The sequence below is a fragment of the Canis lupus genome, chromosome 28 (genome assembly GCF_011100685.1).
Source record: "Canis lupus familiaris isolate Mischka breed German Shepherd chromosome 28, alternate assembly UU_Cfam_GSD_1.0, whole genome shotgun sequence".
Lineage (NCBI taxonomy): Eukaryota > Metazoa > Chordata > Mammalia > Carnivora > Canidae > Canis > Canis lupus.
This window is the reverse complement of record NC_049249.1, coordinates 32,216,275-32,237,190: the sequence shown is the minus strand read 5'-3', so window position 1 is coordinate 32,237,190 and position 20,916 is coordinate 32,216,275. Positions and strand designations below refer to the sequence as shown.

The 20,916-nt window shown below is 50.2% G+C and overlaps 1 protein-coding gene across 1 annotated transcript in view; it reads right to left on the bottom strand.

Moving 5' to 3' along the window:
* TACC2 (transforming acidic coiled-coil containing protein 2) overlaps positions 1–20,916 on the bottom strand; it is a 193,248-nt gene continuing 172,332 nt past the window's right edge. The window contains 8 exon segments of the mRNA XM_038578977.1: positions 1–549; positions 4,378–4,498; positions 4,850–4,956; positions 5,145–5,252; positions 5,254–5,306; positions 11,076–11,119; positions 15,459–15,535; positions 16,006–16,149. Coding sequence (XP_038434905.1) covers positions 484–549; positions 4,378–4,498; positions 4,850–4,956; positions 5,145–5,252; positions 5,254–5,306; positions 11,076–11,119; positions 15,459–15,535; positions 16,006–16,149 — 720 coding nt within the window. The 3' untranslated portion in view covers positions 1–483.

The following is a 20,916-nucleotide window of genomic DNA, read 5'->3' as shown; positions in this document are numbered from 1 at the left end:
TTGCCAAGATCCAAAGAAAAAAAATTTATTTACAATAGAGGATTTTATTTGAAACATGCATTTTTTTTTTAAAACAAATCAGCAAATGCAGATCAAGTTTACATTCCTTAAGGCAAGAGTCCCTGTGCAAGCTGTACATGTTCATATTAAATCCAAAAGCCGCTCACCCTGGGAACTCATGTACAAAGGGCAAGGCCAAGGTCAGCGATTTGTCTTTTATGTAGAGAATCAGACAATCTCCCTGATACAGGAACTCTGAGGTCAACTTGCTATGAATTTATACTAAGAAAATGCAAACCAATAGCAAGAAATTCTGACAGTCTCCTTAGTACTGCATACAATCAAATCAACGTTATTTAGAAAGAAAATACAGTAGTGCATACGAAAAAGTGAGAACAGAATCTGTCCACGTAACTAGAAGGACAGCAGTGTGCCGACGGTCATATTGCACGCAATGGTCAAGTCCAAACATTTGGTTCAAAGTTAGCTTTTCCCCATTTTGGCAATCAGTTCATCACAAATCTTGGTGAGTTCTTCTATCTCTTTATTCTGAAAGTGAAGAAAACAAAAAAAAAAAAAAAAAGAAAGAAACGGTTGCTGAAATCTCCCTGCTGTTGGAAATGAAGCCAATCAGAAGGGTCTTTGGGCTTTTCAGGGTATAGGGCCCCCCCGGGGCTCCCGGGGCCCCCTGCAATTATCTAAAGCAGTGAGCAAAACGACTTGGGAGACGAATAATCGAAGCACACATCCCAGCTCTAGCTGTGACCTTGAGCAAGTTACACCACCTTTCTGAGCCTTGGTGTCCTTATCTCTACAATGTGAACATCTCTCGCTCGCTCTCTGAGGATGGAATGGGGTCAGAACGTAAAGCTCCCTAGCACAGTGACCAGCACGCACTAGAGGCTTAATTAGTATTGGTTCTCTTTCTTTTATTTGCCTCTGAAGGATATGGACACAAAAGGATGGTCCAGGGTGAGTTCTTTGGTGGCTTTTTTTGAGAAATGCCACCAGGAGGGGTGAAGCAATCCTACTTGAATAGGGTCGCTAGCATTATTTAGAGGATGCTAAATGAAGGGGGTGTTGTGGATACAAGGCGTCGAGGAGAGAGGCAGAGGCAGGGGCAGGTGCAAGACGACTTCAGGTGTCCCTCACACCACACCCTGCCCGGGCCCTGAAGCAAGGGAAGCCAACCACATGCTCGCCTGGCACCAACGATCACGCAACACCGTCCATGCTCTAAGTACAGGGATCCGATGGGATGAGTCCATTCAAAGGCAGGTGCGGCTTTGCTCTGATGCTGACCTGCTTCAACAGCCGATCTCAAACGGCCCTCTCCAAGGGGGCAAGAGCTTTCTGGTAGCCCAGGAACATACTGCAGCCACTCCTTTGAGGTCCCCACGGAAGGTGAGTCTTAACCACACGCCTCTGCCCTGAGACTGTACAGAGGCCCTTGGAAACTGTGGAAACCTCCTGAGACACAGTCCAGCCCAGAGCCACACGTCCTGTGTTTCCAGGCTGGGCTCCAGGCACCCCCGTGACTGTGTCACTATTGGGAACAGTCGGGGAGCCCTCAGTGGAAGAGAAATGCAGCCCTTGCTGCGGTCCAGCCACCAGCCCCCGCCGGGAGTGAACCCCACCCGGAGCAGCACCTCGGCTTACCCCCTTCTAGAGTTTCCAGCTCGGAGAGGCACTGAAACGCCTGTTGGAAGATGCTGTTATATGGGACTGTGACCCTAACCTCGAATCCTGTTAAGGATTCTTGAATGGCCACTGCTGGTGACTTTTCATGTTTCATGTGTGGCGCCCACCATGCCCACCATGCCCCAGGCACCTGCCCCACTCGGATCTCACAACCATCCCCACATGGGAGCCACTGACAGTTCTACTTCTCAGTAAGAAACCGGGGCTCAGAGAGGTTAAGTGTTTGTGCTTAATTTAAGGCTACACAGCCGGTCCGATGCAGCAGGCCCGGGGCGTGAATTCAGGCTGGCCTGGCTCCTAGATGGCTTTGCGGTCTGATTTATTAAACATCGTATCCAGCGACTGATGGCTGAGAGGCACTAGCAGACCTGCTAGCTATCGATTCCTGAAGGTTCTCCAAACCCCATCTTGGCGCCAGCAGCCGACCACCTAGCACACGGCCATCGTGCAGCTCAGCTCACTGGGTTTCCAACAGCCCAACTGGACAAAATGCCCAGCACCTCCACTTAAGAACTGCCTGGAGCAGGGGCATCAGGCTTCTGAATCTCTTTAAAACAGAGACCGGGGACGCCTGGGTGGCTCAGTGGTTGAGCATCTCCCTTCGGCCCAGGGCATGATCCTGGAGTCCTCAGATCGAGTCCCACGTCGGGCTCCCCACATGCAGCCTGCTTCTCCCTCTGCCTGTGTCTTTGCCTCTCTCTGTGTCTCTCATGAATAAATAATAAAGTCTTAAAAATAAATAAATAAAACAGACAACGACCTCTGTATCACCCAGAGTCCTTTTGGGGAGAACGTGTGTGATTAACCCCATTCCTCCCCAGTTTTAGTTTAGGAAAGAATTACATGTGTAGCTCTGTTTGTAGCTTTTCTGTTCTCCAAAGCCGTGCAAGCTGCCTTGCCTCCTTATCTTTCATTTTGCCAGGATACTTAGCATCACCTTCATCTGGCAACTGGGGAGAGTCTAAACAGGCCAGGTTGCCTAGAGAACATCTATCCTGACTCCGGTTTCACCTCTATTATTTTAGCTAGCGCCGTGATGCAGTTCAAACACCGTCAAATCCCGACAGAAATAGGAGGGAACAGATCTACTGCTACATTTCTCACCTAGAAACATTTGATGCAAAAAAAAAAAAAAAAAAAGGAGACATTTGATGCACAACTGCCTCATCGCCCAAAATGATGGGAGAATGTGGTCTGTAACTTAAATGAGTATTCCACTTCTCAAGAGTCATCAAATACGCCACACGGGGATTATGAACATTCTAAGAATAAACACCCACTCCAGACGAACCGTGCTGTGTCACTCGATAAACACGGATGGAATGAGCCAATGCTCGTGTTTGACGGCTCTGACTCTGTGCTCATGGCTAGGAACAAGGATCAGAGCCCAGAAGATCGGGGCAGTTGAATAGATTTGGCATATTTGGCACAGTCTTGGCTCTTTCTTTCTTTTTTTAAAAAATACTATTCTGACTGGTGGCCATTTGTCTGCTTCATTCCGAAGGGAAAAGGTAAAGAACAAAAACAGTCTGGAAATGTGAGTTTTCTAGTTGTTGAATTCTGGATGACCAGGAACAGACTGTAGACCCAGGGCCAAGCGGAGGCCAGGTTGCAATGACATGTGGACCCGGGGGAAGTCCACCTGACTACTAGAACCGTAGAATTTTCAGGGCTCGAGAGACTCTTCTGGACCTTTGGGTTTCAACCTCCAACATGACAAACCTACGACCTGAGAGGAGGTGTGAGGCTTGTCCGGGGTCATAATGGATGGCAAGCGGCGGGGAGGACCTGAGGCTCCCGAGTCCCAGGACTCTTTCTGTGACATCACTTAGGTGAAGTGACAGGTTGTATGTGCCCACTGCTCGGCCCAGACCCACCTTGGGACCACAGCCAGCCCCACCGGAACCTGGCTGGGTATGGGTATGGGAAGAGGGCCAATCGGAGGCCACTGTATGCTTCTGGGGTTAGTAGAGGCCACTGGGGAGACATGCTGGACTTCAGATGCCATCTGTCCACAAAGGACTCACCCACTGTGACTGTCCTTTAGGGCCCAAATCCATGAGAAGTGATGCTACCCCAGGCCACTGGGCCCTCTGATACCCATCCTAAGGGTTAGCAAATCAACCAGCATGGGGTTGCTTGTCTGGAAACTTTCTAAAAACACACCTAGGAGGGGGGCTGCCTGGCCTGCACTTACCCAAAGTCAGAATCCTACGCACTCCTGGGCAGCAGGGGTTTCCCATTTGGACACCCAGGGAGAAGGTGTGTATGGTGGACTGGGTGCTAGACTCAGGACAGGCTAAGGGACCTCAGGAGGATTTCCTCATCCATGGACGCAGGAGGACTTCTGGGGGCCTTTTAACCCCAACATGGCCTGGTGATTACCCCATTCCCCCACAGTGGGTAAGCAGTGGATGCTGGGTAAAGCATTATGCCTGGCACACTATAAATACTTAGCAAATGTGTGACAAACGAATGCTGAGAAGGAATGAAAACCAGCAGTAAACATCTGAGCAGAGAGCAATTCCAGGAAAGGCTGGAAAGAGGAGCGTAATGGGGCTGGCGTTACACTGGATCATCCAGGGGGAGGGCAAGCATATGCTCACGAGACACAAAGCTGTCCCAGGAGCTGCGGAGGGCGCAGGGACGCCCGGCCCCCCCTCCCTCGGCTGTTACCTTCTGCTCCAGCGTCCTCTCCAGAGCATCCACGCGAAGCTGCTCCTTCCGCAGACTGGCCTGGTAGGCAGCCTGTTCCTGCTGGGCCTTGCCTCGGACCTGCGCGATCTCGGCGTTGGCCCTGCGGGAACCGGTCGGGGGACGCTCAGAAATTATCATCCTTCCCCGGAGACCCCGCCTGGCTCCAGCTCCTACCACCGAGGGCCTAGTTCAGGAGCCCATGAGCACCCCCTGCCCCTAACCCCCATTCCCGAGATGCTGAGGTGCTCTGAGGGGGTCCCCTGGAAATTACAACATGCGTCCTTCACTTATCAAAATGCTGAGAGTACAGTGTTGTCACGGGCCACACTGAGAAAACACAAATGGATCATCTGCCCTTCCCAAGCCAGTGCGAGTGGAGCCACCTGAACGCCTGGCCTACCTTGGCAGGGGCGCCAAGAGGCCTCTGGGAGCAGACCCGTGGCCGCATTACCTGTCCAGCTTCTCCTCCGCATGCACCTTCAGGGCTTGGTACCTCTGCTCCTCTTTCTTCACTCGGGACAGATACTCTTGTGCACACTTCTTCAGCACCTCTTCATTCTGACATGACAGAGGACAGAGGTTGTGCCCACAGAAGAAATGCCCCAGATGCTGGGAACCTCAAGAACTCCCCAATGCAGGTGGAACCCTGGCCAGCCCGGTCCAGCTCCCTAGAATCTCTCCCCACCTGTCCCATACTCTCCCATCCCACAGGTCCAGCCCTCTGCTCTGCTCCCACACAATCGCACCTTGCGGAAGCCCTCGAGGACCTCCTTCATCTTCTCGTATCTCCTGAAGAGATCAGCCAGGGATTTCTCCACGGAGTTTAGGTCAGCCAGGGCTTGCTCCTTCTCCAGGAACCAGCTGCTGCACAGTCTGGTGGGAGACAGACTTCTCCCTCTGCTCGTCCTCTGGCAAGAGACACAAGGAACCAGATGATGAGGCTGGGGGATCCTAACGTGGTCTCAGGGGGCAGCCAGGGCCTCAGATGCAGCTCAGTCTAAGCAGTAGGGCATCCCAAACTCGGGACAGACCCACTCTCTGAACCCACCTAGACTCTGTTTCTGAAGTAACAATACCCTCGGCCTCAGCATCCCAGGCCTGCACCTTTACAGTGTAATATGGGAGGGAAACTAGCCACTGTTCTTTAGCCAGATCAATGCAGACCCTTAAAAATCAACCCCCAGTGATTCTAGTTGGTCAATGATGGCAAATAGATCCATAAGGCAGGGGAAAAAAATCACTACTGAATTTTGCGTTGAGCAGGATTAAAAGGTACAGTAGTCTGGGCTCTGAGGACCGGGCCTTTCTATGTGTTATCAACATAAAGACATGGTGATTGGAAATGAAAAAAGGTGTCTTCATCCCTTGAAACATCCCATGAACCAAAGGCCACATCACAGTCAGCCCTGAAACTCTGCTTCACACAGAAACAGGACATTTCCTTTGATACAGCAAATGTCTTAACTCCAAGAAAAACAGAGCTTTCTGTCAAGTGGGTTTCTCAGTTATGTACAAGAGAATGAATCCTGGCCCGGTTCAGAGTGGCTGATCCTACTAAAAGGAATTGCTCTGACCTTGACCCCACCTCTCTGGGCCACGAGCTAACACTCTTCCCCGAACATCTTGCAAACCACCTGCTATTTATGGGAAGGGCTTTCTCCAACCACTCCACATAAAAGCTTCTCACCCACACGGCACTGTCTTTTGTGTGCTGACCTGTTCGTCAATGGTCTAGGTGGGCAAGGAACCTTTTGTTCCCAACCGTTTGGACCCCTGGTGACAGCACAGAGTGGGGGGGGGGGGGAGGAGAAGCCCCCACTCAGAGCTCTTGGGGTTAAGTAGCTCTGTAGACCTGGCCTTCCATCAGCCCCAGGTCACCTGGGCAGGGGTCCCGCTGCCCACCACTGCCTCCAAGGCCTGGTTGCCATATAGGGCAGATTTCTCTGGAAACGATGACAGACATAACAACAGCAACCAGCACACACCCAGCTCTTCCACACGTCAAGCATTCATTTCATGCTCCTAAGCCAGCACCCAGGCACCAAACTAAACTTCCTTAAGTCCCAACTGGGTCACTTCACTCAAGCTCAGAGCCCGTGTGCACTGGGAATGAAACCCCAACCCCATCCCCACCTGCTCCAGGTACAGTGGTCGGCACACCCCAGGCGGTCCTGCCCCAGGGCTCATGGCCCAGAGTTTCCATGGTTCCCCACTCGCTCACTCAGGTCCCTGACACCAGGCCACCTCCCCAGAGGTGCCTTCTGAGCACTGGTGGGGGAACGCCTCCTCCCTACTTTCCAGTCCATTCTCTTCCCAGAAACAGCCGGATGTGCATGTGCATGTGTGTCTGCTGGCTGGCTGGCTGCCTACAAGACATGCTGCAGGAGGGCAGGGTCCTGAGTCACAGGATGATGCCTCAACGCATCTGTGCTGTGGATGAATGAGTGGAGCCTGGCAGCAGAGCACCCCAAACCGTGCTCATAACCTTGTCTCTCCACCGGCTTCTTAATAATAGACCTGGGAGCTCCCTTAAAAGCAGGGTCTGGGGCGCCTGAGTGGCTCAGTCGGTTAAGCATCTGCTGTTGGCTCAGGTCATGATCCCGGGGTCCTGGGTTCGAGCTCCGTGTTGGGCTCCCTGCTCAGTGGGGGGGTCTGCTTCTTCCTCTCTCCCTCCCCCTGCTTGTATTTACTCTCTCTTTCAAATAAATAAATAAAATGTTAAAAAAAAAAAACAGAGGGAGGCTGGGGATTAAGGAGGGCACTTGTGATGAGCACCAGGTGTTACATGCATGTGTTGTATCACTATACTGTACACCTGAAACTAATATTACACTGTATGTTAACTGACCGGAATTTAAATTAAAACTTAAAAAAAAAAAAAAAAAACGGGGTGGGGGAGCATGCCTGGGTGGCTCAGTGGTTGAGCATCTGCCTTTGGCTCAGGGCGTGATCCTGGAGACCCCGGGATCGACTCCCACATCGGGCTCTCTGCATGGAACCCAATTCTCCCTCTGCCTGTGTCTCTTCCTCTCTGGCTTTCTGTATCTCTCATGAATAAATAAAATCTTAAAAAAAAAAAAAAAAAAAAAAGGCAGGGGGATGCCGCTTTGGGTTCTTTCCCTTAGGTTCCTGATAGGCATCTTCCTGTATCCTGAAGTTAGGCCTATTCCCAGAGCCTCTGCTACCTGGGCGGAGGTGAAGGACCCGGGCGCCAGACTCTGACTCCATCCTGGCTCTGACACCTCCCAGCTCTGCTAACCCTGGGCAGGGTTTTTTTTTTAACACCCCCAAGTCTCAGCCTCCTGAGCAGAAAGAGGGGCTCACGGTATTTATCTCACGGCATTTGGGCAAAGATTAAATGAAAATAAAGCCTCTGACACACAGTGAGAACCCAGGACCCGTGACCCATGACTGATAGCATCACTGGCTCCCGGAGGCTGGCGGGATGTCGCCAGTCACGGTGACTTACAGACGGGGAGCTGTTTCACATCCAGCGAGGCCAGGACTGCCGGCAGTCTGCTTGCCACACCTAGCCTCCCGAGACCAAAGACGCTTCAAAGTTCCACCAGTAACTGAACGCTTATTTTTATTTTTTTGAGTTTTAGCTGCTTCCTTAGTCCTCCGCACACCGCACAATGCACATTCTCGGCTGATCTGAGGCCATGTCTACATTTCACTTGGCTTGGAAAGAGCTATTTATCAAACGGAGTCCATCTGATTTCCTGGATCTGAGACTTAGCCTGCCTCAAGTTTCCTGTCCTCCCCATAAACGCTTGTAAAAATAGAATTTCCTGGTTCCCAGGAGGCCGAGGAGGTGAGAACGCAGCGCAGATCTTTTTTGTAAATTGCAAACGCGGTCAGGTCCTTCCAACCAGGAAATCGGCCCCCGACTCCAAATGCTCTAGACTCGACCACAAAACAATGCCCCTGGAGACGTTTCTGGCTTTTTGGGGCAAAACATTATTAAATCGTGTGGGGTGGGGGTAGGGGAGAAATGCAGCAAATACACACAACAGCAAAAGTTAACAAAAATAGAAACAAACAAACGTGGGTTGCGATGGGCAGGTGTTAAATTAGGTGAAAAGCATTTACTTACCAGGCTTGCCTGTTTGTTTTGCAAGCAAAGGGCAAGAAGCAACAGAAAATGGAAGCAAAACAGATAATCAGAGCAGTTGTTAGGAAAGCAGAAAAAAAAAAAATCAATTGCCAACAACCTGCAATGAAAAAAAGCACAGAGGTCTCTTTTGGTCCTGAATCCTAAATATTCAATATTTGAACTCGATTGTAGTAACATGGCACGAGAACGGACGATGATGGCAGGACACATGTCACGCTGGCGTGGAACGTTTGTGAGGGTTACATGGAAGTCAGAGAGCCGGGCTGGAGCCAGGAGGAGCTCGTGTACTGGGGGGTGGAACCTGGTTTTAACTTCAAAATGCTATTAGTGTCCATTCTGCCCCAAACCGCCGAGCTCCTGGGGCCTGAGTCTTTCCTCCTACCAGGGATGCTGGTTAGATGAGTGAAAACCAGAAGGGACAGGGGACCCAGAGGAGCCATGAGGGTATGCTTCCACAAATGGGGACTCAAGGCCTGCCCAGAAGGAAGGCAGGTGTCACCCCCAGCAATAGGTGCCTCTGCCCCAAACCATCTTCTATAAGGACACGAGGACGTGGAAATCTGCCGCAGCCCTCATCGACGCCCTGCAGTAATGACTGACGGGATGACAGCCACAGACGTGCCGCCTGATGAACAAGGTCTGAGAAGTGGCTGATGAAGAGGACACTGAAGGTGCAATAGGATGGAGAACCAGGGATGGACGTGAGCTGCTACACCCCCGGAGTGACAGCACCACTTGCAGCTAGGGACCCTGGAGGGGTCTCACGGAGCCGCCGGGAGTGCCCAAACACCCCCAAACAGGAAAATGCTCGGACGGGTGAGATCACAGCTCTGAAAGAAAGGGACCCTCGGGCCAAAGTTCCCAGGTCTCCCCGGGGGAGGGGGCTGTCGTACTTGGGGTAGGTGTGCGTAGCCATAACCCCTGCAGCCAGGGTTCCAGACACTCTGTTTGCCTGGAATTGAAATGTTCTTCTAACTACTCTCATCTGGAAATATGCTATGAGGAAATCAGAGTTGAATAAGCTTTCTGTCCAAGAGGGACAGACCACCTATGCCAGGTAGACAGATCCTTACTCTTGGGTTTTCAAGAAGGAACATCTGCTTCTATCAAAACTGCCAGCTGAGCAGTAACAGCTGGCTCTGTGCAGCCTTCTCTCGGGGCAAAGGCTCAGGCCCTTTTACCCTCATCTCAATATTGGCCCAAATGTCATCATCAAATGCAAAAATAACAGTGTAGACCTCTGACATGCAGAAGGATGTTTCCAGATGAGCCACCATAGGTCTGAGTGACATTTTCACAACCCGAGACTCCGGGAGGCCAAAAGGATGTACTCAGCATGCCAAACACTATATATTGGAAGACATAAATCCTATTTCCTGACTCCTTTTACAGGCAGTTCCAAAAGTTTTGTTTTTTATCTCCTCCATATGTATTCATAAATTCTGATACCAATTTAATAAAGAAGTTTCATTTGATAGAAAGCATATACCATGAGCTGATCCTTAGAAACACCCAAAAGGGCTTTCCCTGAGATCTGGGAGAAATGGCCTCTATTACAATACATCAAAATGAAAGCTGCTTTGAATAGAAAGCACTCGGTTGTTGGCCTCTTCACCATTCCCAAGCCTGCTCTCAAATTTAGCTTGGGAGAAGCGAGAGGTGTGGTGTGACTCGTATCCAAATGTTGGAAAGAGACGAGTCATCTGTTAACCCAGCGTCCAGCTTCGAGACAGAAACCAGTTTGCGGTGAGCTGGGATTTTTACTCCATATGTCCTTAGGAGTAAAAGATTTTTTAAAACTGATATCACGGACCTAAGTAGCCAATTAAATAAGCAGATAAAACAAAAATCTCCTTCTTCCCACCCGTTGCCAAGTCATAACATCATTTTTGAAGGGTGATCATTGGCGTAAAAACGGGCTTAGAACTTCTGCAAGATCTTTTCTCCTCATTATTATTTTTTTAAAGAGAGTCAGGTGTGTCTAACTTATGACTTGAGGCTATCTTTTATTGCGGGCCAAAGCAGCGTCAGTGCTGGCTGCCAGGGACTCTGTGCTAAGATGGATTCTGAGTCAGTGCCTATCTCACTGAGGTCACAGAAATCGCAGGAGGGAGGGGAGAGGAGGGGCAGGCAGCAGGGCTACCATGTGGTCCACTACCCTTGCCCTAGAACTCTGCATCAGGATATTTTGTCACTTGAGTCTAAATAGAGTTTAGGGATTTGATTCTTAAGTCTCTCCCATGAGCAAAAACTCTCACAAACGTCCTAGGAACCAACCCATCTCTTTCCCCCATGAGGTGGGCAGTCCTGGCTGAATCAATGGTGGCCGTGGAGGTGACCGCCATGGCTTCCCACAGGCACAAATAACGCTAAGGGACATGCTAGCAGGTGTTCCCAGGACGCACCCAGGCTCACATTCTGGGATGCTTTGGTCTCTCCCTGAAGGACTTCGTGCTCTAAGAGGGGCTAAAGACGAACACACTCTGGAGTCCACCTTCAAAGCCCTCCCCATGGTTTAGAAGCCTCGGGGAGGCCTGAGCCCACCAGTTTCAATACCCACCTATCATCTGAGCGATGGTCTTCTCATACTCGGCCACTATTTTCCTGTAAGAGAAGTAAAAACATGTTGGAACCATGACAACAGGACGGTTTCTTTTTGTTTTTAAAGATTTTATTTATTTATTCATGGAGACAGAGAGAGAGAGAGAGAGAGAGAGAGAGGCAGAGACACAGGCAGAGGGAGAAGCAGGCCCCATGCAGGGAGCCTGACGTGGGACTCGATCCAGGGTCTCCAGGATCATGCCCTGGGCTGCAGGCGGCGCTAAACCACTGCGCCACCCGGGCTGCCCAACAGGACGGTTTCTAATTGATACCAGGGCTCATGTGCTGGGCATCAGCTGCCTGACCAAGACATTAGAGGACAAGTCGTATTTGTCGTGGTTGGCTCACAACTCTAGCTTCATCTTCAAACTCAACCCTCTTCTTGCACACCCAAGAACGTTCGTTTTTCTAGTGCAGGACTCTGAACACACTATGCCCCTGTGCAAAACCTTCAAGGCATCCCCACTGCCCATCGAGAATAAAAATGAGACCCTCTCAGTGCTCCACAGCCTGAGCCTGATCACTCTCATCAATCTTACTTCCTTCCTTGCCATCTCATGAACAAAGTGGTTCAGTGAGAACAAATGAGTTATTGTTGGCTCTGGGATTTCTCATCTCCATGACCCTGCCCAGGTTATTCACTTCCCCACTCTAGCTCCACCTCTCCTTATCTTAGCTGCTCCTCAAGGCCCCATTCAAATGCTATTTCCTCTAGGAAGCCTCCCTTGATTTCTCCTCTGAAATTCATGACATTTTATCTGAATCTTCTAAAACATCTCACACATCTGGCATCATAGTACAGGAGTAGAAGAAGCTCTTCAAGGCCCAGGGGTCACTACCTTGTCACCTGTGTTATGGGGAGGGAGATGGGAACAGTAGCACTTCTTGGATAGCTTCAACAAACTGTAGCTACACAGAAGCACTCAGATCCCTTGCTTATGAGACTGCCTCACTGCTGCCCCCAGGTGGAAAGACCCTGGAGTAAGGAAGCCTTCCCTTTTCTAAAGTCAACCTTTTGGAAGGAACCTCTCAAAAAAGACTTGGGGTTTCACCTACATTATCCGATAGTTATTCTCCACAAGAGAACCAAGAACTGCTAACCACCAACAGATCCAGCACGCTGATTACAGCTGGTCCCACCTCTCCTAGCTGTGTGACTCAGTCACATTGGTCACAGACACTGGGGGCTCAGCTTACTCCCTGGTATGGGGAGGATTACCCTAGACCCTGACTTTCAGGGCTGTGGGGAAATTAAATGAGGTTGAAAGGGCCAGTGAAAACAGAAGGCACTCTGCAAAATGTAATAACCTCACAGCTGCTGGGTATCTGTCCCCAGCTTCTTGACCTTGGCCCCAAGGACAGCACCTCACCCAAGGGATGACTCACAACAAAAAAGGTGACCATGCCATGAGCCCATGTGGGTTCTTTCTGAATCCTACACAGAAGCGCTTTGTGTTTTCTGTAATCAATACCTCCTTGTATCCCTGAAGCACAAAACAGCAAAGGACCTTTGAGGCTCTACCATCTACACCCATCCCTGCCAAGGACACAGGCTGGACCACAGCAGGTAAGGGATGTGTCCTTCCAGCCATGTGTGGGGACACCTGTGGTCCAGAGCGGCTTCAGTGGCACCATATCTGTACCTCGTCTTCACAGCGATCCCCAAGGAGGGGTGCCCTGAGGATCCCCAGAATTGCTGATGGGGATACTGAGGCACAGGGTCATCCAGGAACCTTTCTAGGATCCCAGGGCTACAAAGCAGCAGAGCTAGGATTCGAATCCAGACATAGGTCTCTGGAGCCTCCTCGTACTCCTTATGCCTTATTGCCCAGAGGCACGGAGATCCACCCTTGTTCACAGAGGAGGTAACTCAGATGGAGTTAAGGAACAGACCCCAAAGCAGCCAGGAAGCCAAGCCTGATTTTCGCCTGGCCTGGTCTGGCTCCAGAGGTAGACACGTGGGCTTTCAAACACGAGCACAGCTGTGTCAGCTGGCAATGCCTAAACGCGAACCTACTGGTTAGTAAACAGCACCTCCTGGGGCCCCCAGAGATGGAACCTCTAGCCTTCCCAGCACGCCCTGCTTTCATGATCAGGGCAGGGAAAACATTACAGCCATGCTGCTTCCTCCTCCACTCCCCTACCAAAAAAAAAAAAAAAGAAAAGAAAAAAGAAAAAAAAGAGAGGGAGGGAGAAAGACGAAAGAAGTTTTCAAATGATGCCACCACATGTCCTCAGTGTAAAATGTGAACAGCACACTGGGATTCACCTCCAGAAGTGGTCACAAAAACATCAGTAGGAAGAAGGAATGAACAGGAGAATTTTCAGGAAGATACTATTTGACTTAGAAACCAGGGCTATGAAGACCTAATAACGGTAATTACGTAAATACCTTGGCTACTTAAATCGGTAGCCAGAAAGGCAGCAGGATTCTGATAATTAACCAGCAGCTGTTACTACAATTAAGTGCACTAGAAATGTACTAACTCTTCAACAAATTTTTAAGAATTCATCTATTCCCTACTCTCAAACGTTGAGACTTAAAAATGAAGCAAGTCCATCAGAGATTTTCGGCATCGCGCCAGACCTTCTGTCTTGTTAAGACGATCGTGCTCTAACTCCTATCTTCCCTTGCAACTGCAAAACCCATGTTCAGTTCAGCTTGTGCTGAAGAAAGGCAGGTGTGTGGGGAAAAAATGAACCATGCCCCCAGAAGCAGTTCTCAGAGCTGGCAGCAGCAGCAGCCAGAACCCGGGATGGCCAGAGCAAAGATTTGGGCCAAAGTTTCTTTAAAAATGCCACTTGCAGGGATGCCTGGGTGGCTCAGTGGTTGAGCGTCTGCCTTCAGCTGAGGTCGAGTCCCACATCGGGCTCCCTGCACGGAGCCTGCTTCTCCCTCTGCCTGTGTCTCTGCCTCTCTTTCTCTCTGTCTCTCTCACGAATAAATAAATAAAATCTTAAAAAAAAAAATGCCACTTGCAATACAGTTTTTAAGATCACATCCCAAGGGTACTTCTAGCCCCAGAGATGGTTTCTTAGCTTCCAAGATGATGATGAATCATGAAGGAAAATAATGGGCAGAAAGGTGCATGAGATGTGACAATGAAGGAGGGAGGTCCCTGGGCACAATGGAAAGAATTTGGGTTTTGGAATCAGAAAAGTAGATTCAAATTCATGTTCTTCTAACTAGAAGCTCTGGGATGTTGGGCAAGTCACCTCACTTCTCTGAGCCTTCCACTGTCAGATGGGGCTGACGATCCCTTCTTGAGGGCCATGGGGAGAAACAGAGACTGTGTGTCACTAGCCAAAAGCACAGCCCATGGCACATGGTAGGCACTTACTGTGTGGTGGCTATTATAAGTCTGTTACAGATGTGGCAAATGGAAATTAATCATTCAGACAAAATTCTGGAGATAACCTATTTATCCATGGAGACTGGTGAAGTCCACTACATTAAAACTGTACAAGGACATACAATTTGTTACAGAATGAGGTCAAGATGTATAAAAATCTCTCCAAGATTTGCTAATAAGTTAGGGGCACCTGGGTGGTGCAGTCAGCTGAGTGTCCGACTCTTGGTTTCGTTCAGCTCAGGTTGTGATCTCAGAGTCGTGGCATCGAGCCCCGTGTCAGGCTCTGCACTCAGCGCAGAGTCGGCTTGAGATTCTCTCACCCTTTCCCCCTCCCACTTGTGCTTGCTCCCTCTCTCGCCGCCCCCCCCTTCTCTAAAATAAGTAAATAAATCTTTTTTTTTTAAGATTTTATTTATTTATTCATGAGAGACACACACAGAGAGAGAGGCAGCGACACAGGCAGAGGGAGAAGCAGGCTCCATGCAGGGAGCCCGATGTGGGACTCAATCCGGGGTCTCCAGGATCACGCCCTGGGCCGAAGGTGGCGCTAAACCGCTGAGCCACCCGGGCTGCCCAAGTAAATAAATCTTAAAAATAAGATTTGCTAAGTCAAAAATGTAGGGTAATGCACATTTCCACTCTCCACTTAGGAAGACAAAAGGAGTCTGTATAGAGACTCATTCATATATTTGCAATCAGAAACGGAAAATTCTGGGAAGGATGCACCAGAAAGGGTGGATCACCGCTACCTGAGATGGAATGAGAGGCTGACTGGGAGGGCGATTCTTTTTTCTTTGTAGTATTTTGCTCAGGTGTATCATATTTTAGAAACACCAACATTCCTACAAATACTTCCCACGAAAATATGAAGCTTATCTCATGAAGCACTGGCAAGTGCTGGGAAGACACGGCCGGTAGAGTGCACCACAGCAGCTGTCACGAGACCACAGGTAAGCACCCCCCAGGTACCGGGAACCGTCACAACTCACCTCATTTCCATCACTTCCCGCCTGCTTTCTTCATACTTGTCCTTCCACTCTGAGACCTCTCTCTCCTTGGTTATGATCTAGCGTCAGGGAGAAGAGAAAGGTGAGTCCCGGAGGAGTGAATTCAGATCTGAACAATTCACAGACCCAAGAGAAGGGGACACTGAATAAACATAGAATTAAAACTTCCTACAACCAAACAGTAACTGTATTCGGAGGATTTCCGGGAGTACAAGACAGAAATAAACCAGGTATCAGACTTTCACAGTGCCCACAGGGAGCAACCAGAAGCCTATGCTTTCTGTTATAAATCAAGCAAGGCCACAGAGGCTGGTTCAACGATGGGGTCTCGGAAGATCAACCCCAGGCTGCTGCCTGTCTCTGCCCGCAGGGGAGGGGGGGCAGGGGAAAGCCTAGGTTCGAAGATGCTAGCTTCATGATGATTAGACCGAGGGTCTATATATTTATATTTATCTACATGGAGCAGAAACCAGAGTTTTGCCCAAGGCAACCACAGCCGGCCTCCCCGAGCCACACGCAGCCACAATACCTCTGCCCTGGCAATCCGGAGTGCAGAGTCCAGGTCGGGCTGCTGGAACAGAAGGCCTGCCGGCTTCTCCACTTCGGTGGTCCCGATGCGGGAGTACAAGGCTGTTTTGGAGATGGAGACATCTGTTGGGTGAGCAGCTTCTCTCTGTGGAATGGTTTTTAATTAAAAAAAAAAAAAGAAGAAGAAGAAGAAGTTAGTATCACTCATATGAGAAACAGGATCTGCAATTATCCTCTCGTGAATGGGTCAGTTGTATGGTTTTGAGACAAAGGACACCAGAAGTATGAGAAAATGCTTGGACTGATGAGTGGGGAAAAGCCGGATATAATCTATGGAAATCGATCATTTTGCACCTGCACCAGCAGACAAAGGAGCTAATGGCAGAGGCCTCCCCAACTCCCCATTTTTGGAGTCAAGCATGTCTGGTGCCGGCTTATCACTGCCATTTATCAGACGCAGAGGCATTTAGGCATAGTGCTTAAGAACCAAGGCCATTTTCCAGCAGGCTCCACTTCCAAAATTAAAGCCTGATGGTGAACGATGTTGAATTCTAATCTACATTTGCCTAGTTTTGAATAACTGCAGATCTGATCATTTTTGTAAGACTGTCTGCATTTCAATTGGGACGGGGGGGGGGGGGGGGTGGTGCGTTTGTTCAGCTCGCACAAAGCTTGAGGCCTACCATAGCTATCAGCCAACGTCACCTTCAAAAGCTTAGTTTCCGGATGCCTCAAGGAAGAGCTACTTTGCAGCTATTTTGCCCTCAGTCTGCCGTGTCAACAGCAAAACTGAACTCTGGGTCAGTGACAGTAACCACATTTGCCACCAAGAGCCTCAACAAAGCCGCCCCCACCCACAACCGCCACTGGTCCGACTGTCCAGGACAGTCACTAGCCTCCTGGGAGGGGGGCAGGAGAGGACTGTGGTTCCTCTTCCTCTCTTTGCACAAAACGCTCAGCAATCTCCAACACACTTCAAAAGCCATGTTAGGAGCATCACCAACCGGCACAGCCGGAGCCGGCAGTCTAATTCTACTGCAAGAGACTCCAAACCAAGCACACTCTCAGTCCTATGCATTAACCTCCTGGCGCTGGCGTGGCTGCCAAGGCAAACCGCCGCCCTGGTTACCAGAGTCCAATTCGCTGTGGAGTAATGGTGGTGGCCTGCCAGCTTCCTGGGGCAATGGATGAGAAGCGAGCAGTGAACACAACACCCTGGTGGAGATCTGGAGGCCGAACGGTGAGGACTGGTCTTGGAAGTGGAAGCAGGTAAGATTAAAGACCCAACAATGAGGGGGAAAGGGCGTACCTGCAGGTACTCTCTCTTCCATCACAAGAACAGGCGAGCTCACCCCACTACAGCACCAGAGAAAATGAACTCGAAACAACTTAGAAGACTCAGGCAGAAATTTAATGGATAGGACTGGAGATGACAGAGTTAGGACCAGTTAGTTGTACACATGCACAGTGAGTGACATGGTTCTGGGTGTCCTAAAAACGGGCTTGGGTTTCACGAGCCCTGACTGGCCTTTGGGCTCCCTCTGCAGGGGGACCCCAATGAGCACACGGCTCCCTTTCCACCAGACCCTGGAGACACACTCTCGGGTCAAATGGGATGCCCTGATCTTTCCATCCTCGGGTCCTAAAGAAGCCTCCAAGGCAGCCCTGATCGCCCAGCGGTTTAGCGCCACCTTCAGTCCAGGGCGTGATTCTGGAGACCCAGGATCGAGTCCCACATCGGGCACCTTGCATGGAGCCTGCTTCTCCCTCTGCCTGTGTCTCTGCCTCTCTCCTCTCTGTGTCTCTCATGAATAAAAAAATAAAATTAAAAAAAAAGAAGCCTCCATTACAGGACATCTGACCACAAGCACAGAAGCAGGCAGGCTGACCTCAGAAGAAAGCCTGCCTCCAGACCATAGGTGCAGAGCCTCTCCCATGCGAGCATTCATCTCTGCTATTTGAACTGTTTTCTAGGCTCTGCTTGTCATATGGGAAACTTCTCAAGAAGTAAAGAGAAAATTCTACCCAGAGGTCTTGTTTTCGGCTCAGGTCAGGATCTCAGGATCTTGAGATCCAGCCAGCCTCCTGCTCTGGGCTCAGTGGGGAGTCTGCTCGGACTCTCTCTCCCTTTCTCTCTCTCTGTCCCTCCCTCTGCTCATGTGCACTGGCTTTCTCTCTCAGAAAAATAAATAAATCTTTTTTAAAAATGATATCCAGACAGTAAGACTCTATTTGTATTTATGGAGGAAATTCATAGGCACAAGATTCTGAAGAGGACTGCAAAAAAAAAAAAAAAGAAAAAGAAAACAAACACCAACCAACCTGTTCCCGTCACTTCTTAAGCACAATAATGTGTTCTTTGAAAAAAAAAATTTAGAATAAAATTTTAAAAATGGAAAGAACACTAGGCACCATCTAACGCATCGTGGGTCCCTGGAAGATGGAAAAAATGGGAGGATTTAGGTGATCTGGCCAAAAGGTTTCCCAGAATGAGACTCAATTCTGACTCCAAACAAGCCAGCTCTCTGAAGTGCAAAGGGAAACGAAGTAAAACTAACTTTATCACGCTGGGCAGAAGCGAAATCCGACCAGTGCAGGGAGATGTTGGTTTTAAAGCTGCCTAAATCCTTTGTCCGACAAGGAAGGGAACGAAAAAGAAATATGTTAATGAGCTTTCTAAGTCAACACAATGGTTAACCACCACACACACTGACTCACCACCACCTTTCAGCCCAGCCACCTGGTGTTTTCAATAAAGGAACAGATGACCTCAGAATCCATTTGAATGACTGCCTGGGGTATCTGCATGCTAATGAAATTCAAGGTACACACCCTGGTTTTCTCTTACAACCAGGAATCCTTTCTCACTGAAATAGGTTGGTTTCTGACTGATATTTTAACATCAGGCTTAGATTAGGCTTTGTTTCTCTTGCACAAGGCCCCCCCTAGGCTGCTTTGGGGGAGCCCAAAAGCTGAGAGAATCACAAATTAAAATGTGAAAGTGGCCACGACTCAGAAATAGCACGAGCCTTTGGAGCCAACTTCTAACCCCTCAATCCACTCACTCGGATCTGGGTCCCTGCGAGGACCCCCAGGGCACTGGCACCCTCGGGCCTGCAGACCTCATGCCTGGGGCTCTTCTGGCTTTGCCGTCCTGCCCCTCACCCAGGCTCAGAGACCTCCTCGTGGCCTCAGGGGAAGCCGACAACCTGGAACCATGGTGGGGTTCCCGTCCTTGGGGGCCGGCTGGCCAGCCGTGAGAACAGTGGGAGAGGTGTGCACGGGATGTGGCCCTGGAGTCTAGATCAGGCCAGGAGACCACAGCAAGCTGGGCCAAGGTCATGGAGAGTAGACCAGGTTGGGTGCACGGGAGGGTGTCTGGGCTAGGTAGGGGCCAGGTGGGGCGGAAGAGGGGCCTCTCCTTCGGGGTGCTGCAGCATCCAAATTTGACAGCAGGTAGTTCTTAAGCTCAGGATGACTGGATGTGCCCTTATCTACGCGCACAGGAGGCGCCACCAGCTACCCACTGGCCTCTCCTTCCCACTGAGTCAAGACAGGGCCTCGATCCTTCTCGACACCAGCTGTGGGCGATGACTGCAAATTCCCCCAAGGGGCAAATAGAAGCTGAAACCCACATGCCAGCCCCCTGTCACTGCTCTTCACAAGGTTCTTGCAGCTTCCAGGTATTGTGTTGTTCAATGCCGGGGGTGGTGGACAGCTTGTGGACACAGCACCAGAAAAAGAGCCTACGCTGTCTGGCCACTCAGCGATGCAGGTGGTCCCAGACCTAACTCCTCCTCCTGCCCCCGTAAAATCCAGGTCTGCCTTTAGGGGCTGGGACTCCTAGAGGAATCAGACACTGAAGATCGGCACCCTCTCCCCCCTCCCCCACAAAGGGGCCTGTTTCTGGGACTTCCTCGGGTCCTGAAGCCTGCCGGGTCCTGAAGCCTGCCGTTTGTACGCTCCTTGTTCCTACATTACACATCCTTCGTTCTTTACATCTGGGTCCCCTCATCCAGAAAGGCCAAGGGCTCTAGGGATCGCAACCATTATCTGCTACACACACAAGTTAAATCCATCCCCCACGTGCCCTGTACTCCTTGCAAAGCCACACAGATGGGAGCTTCATATTCTCTCCATCCTGGTTACATTCGGGGCTGCTGTACCGCACAGCTGGCCACCCTGGTCCGATGAACCCCAGGAGGACCACTGGATTCACTGGAGCCAGAAGAGTGTGTGGAAGAAAAACAATCAGGAGCTGCAGCCCGACACCCCAGCCCCACGGAGTCTTCCTCGTCTCTAAGATTTTCTGACTAATGAGACAGGAAACCCCACCGCAGCCCGAGGAGGGTCAGCTCAGCTGGCTTTGGGCCTACAGGGAAATGGGGAGCTCCCGCAGGAGCAACCAGAAACCACCGCCACCATATTTCATGCTGCTTCCAGGCCCTTCGAGTGATTTCTTTTCATCCCAAGTGATTTCATTTTTGTGTTAGCTACAGTCTAAGACCGTGCTGCCAAAAAGACTGGGCTATGTCACCTGCAGCTGAAATTTATGGGCAAGAAAAAGAGCAAATTGGGTATACAGCTGCTGTTCCTCTTTCTCCACATCAGCAACTTCCAATGCGGCGAGGGGCAATCAAGCGTCTACGTGAACAAGAAACCCGCAGAAACCTAAAAAGTGGTACAAGTTACCATGGCAGAGAAAAATGTTCCTTACACTCCCCGACGGCTCTATCCTCACGAATGCTGCCTTTAGCACACTCCTCTGAAATAATATATAAGGAGGTAGCTGGGGCCATCCCTCCAACCCACACACAGTGGATTCACCTGACAGTATTTTCTAAATCAAAAGTGGGACACGGGGCCTGGGAACAGGTTGTCATCGCCAGACAGTCAATGGCCATCCACGATC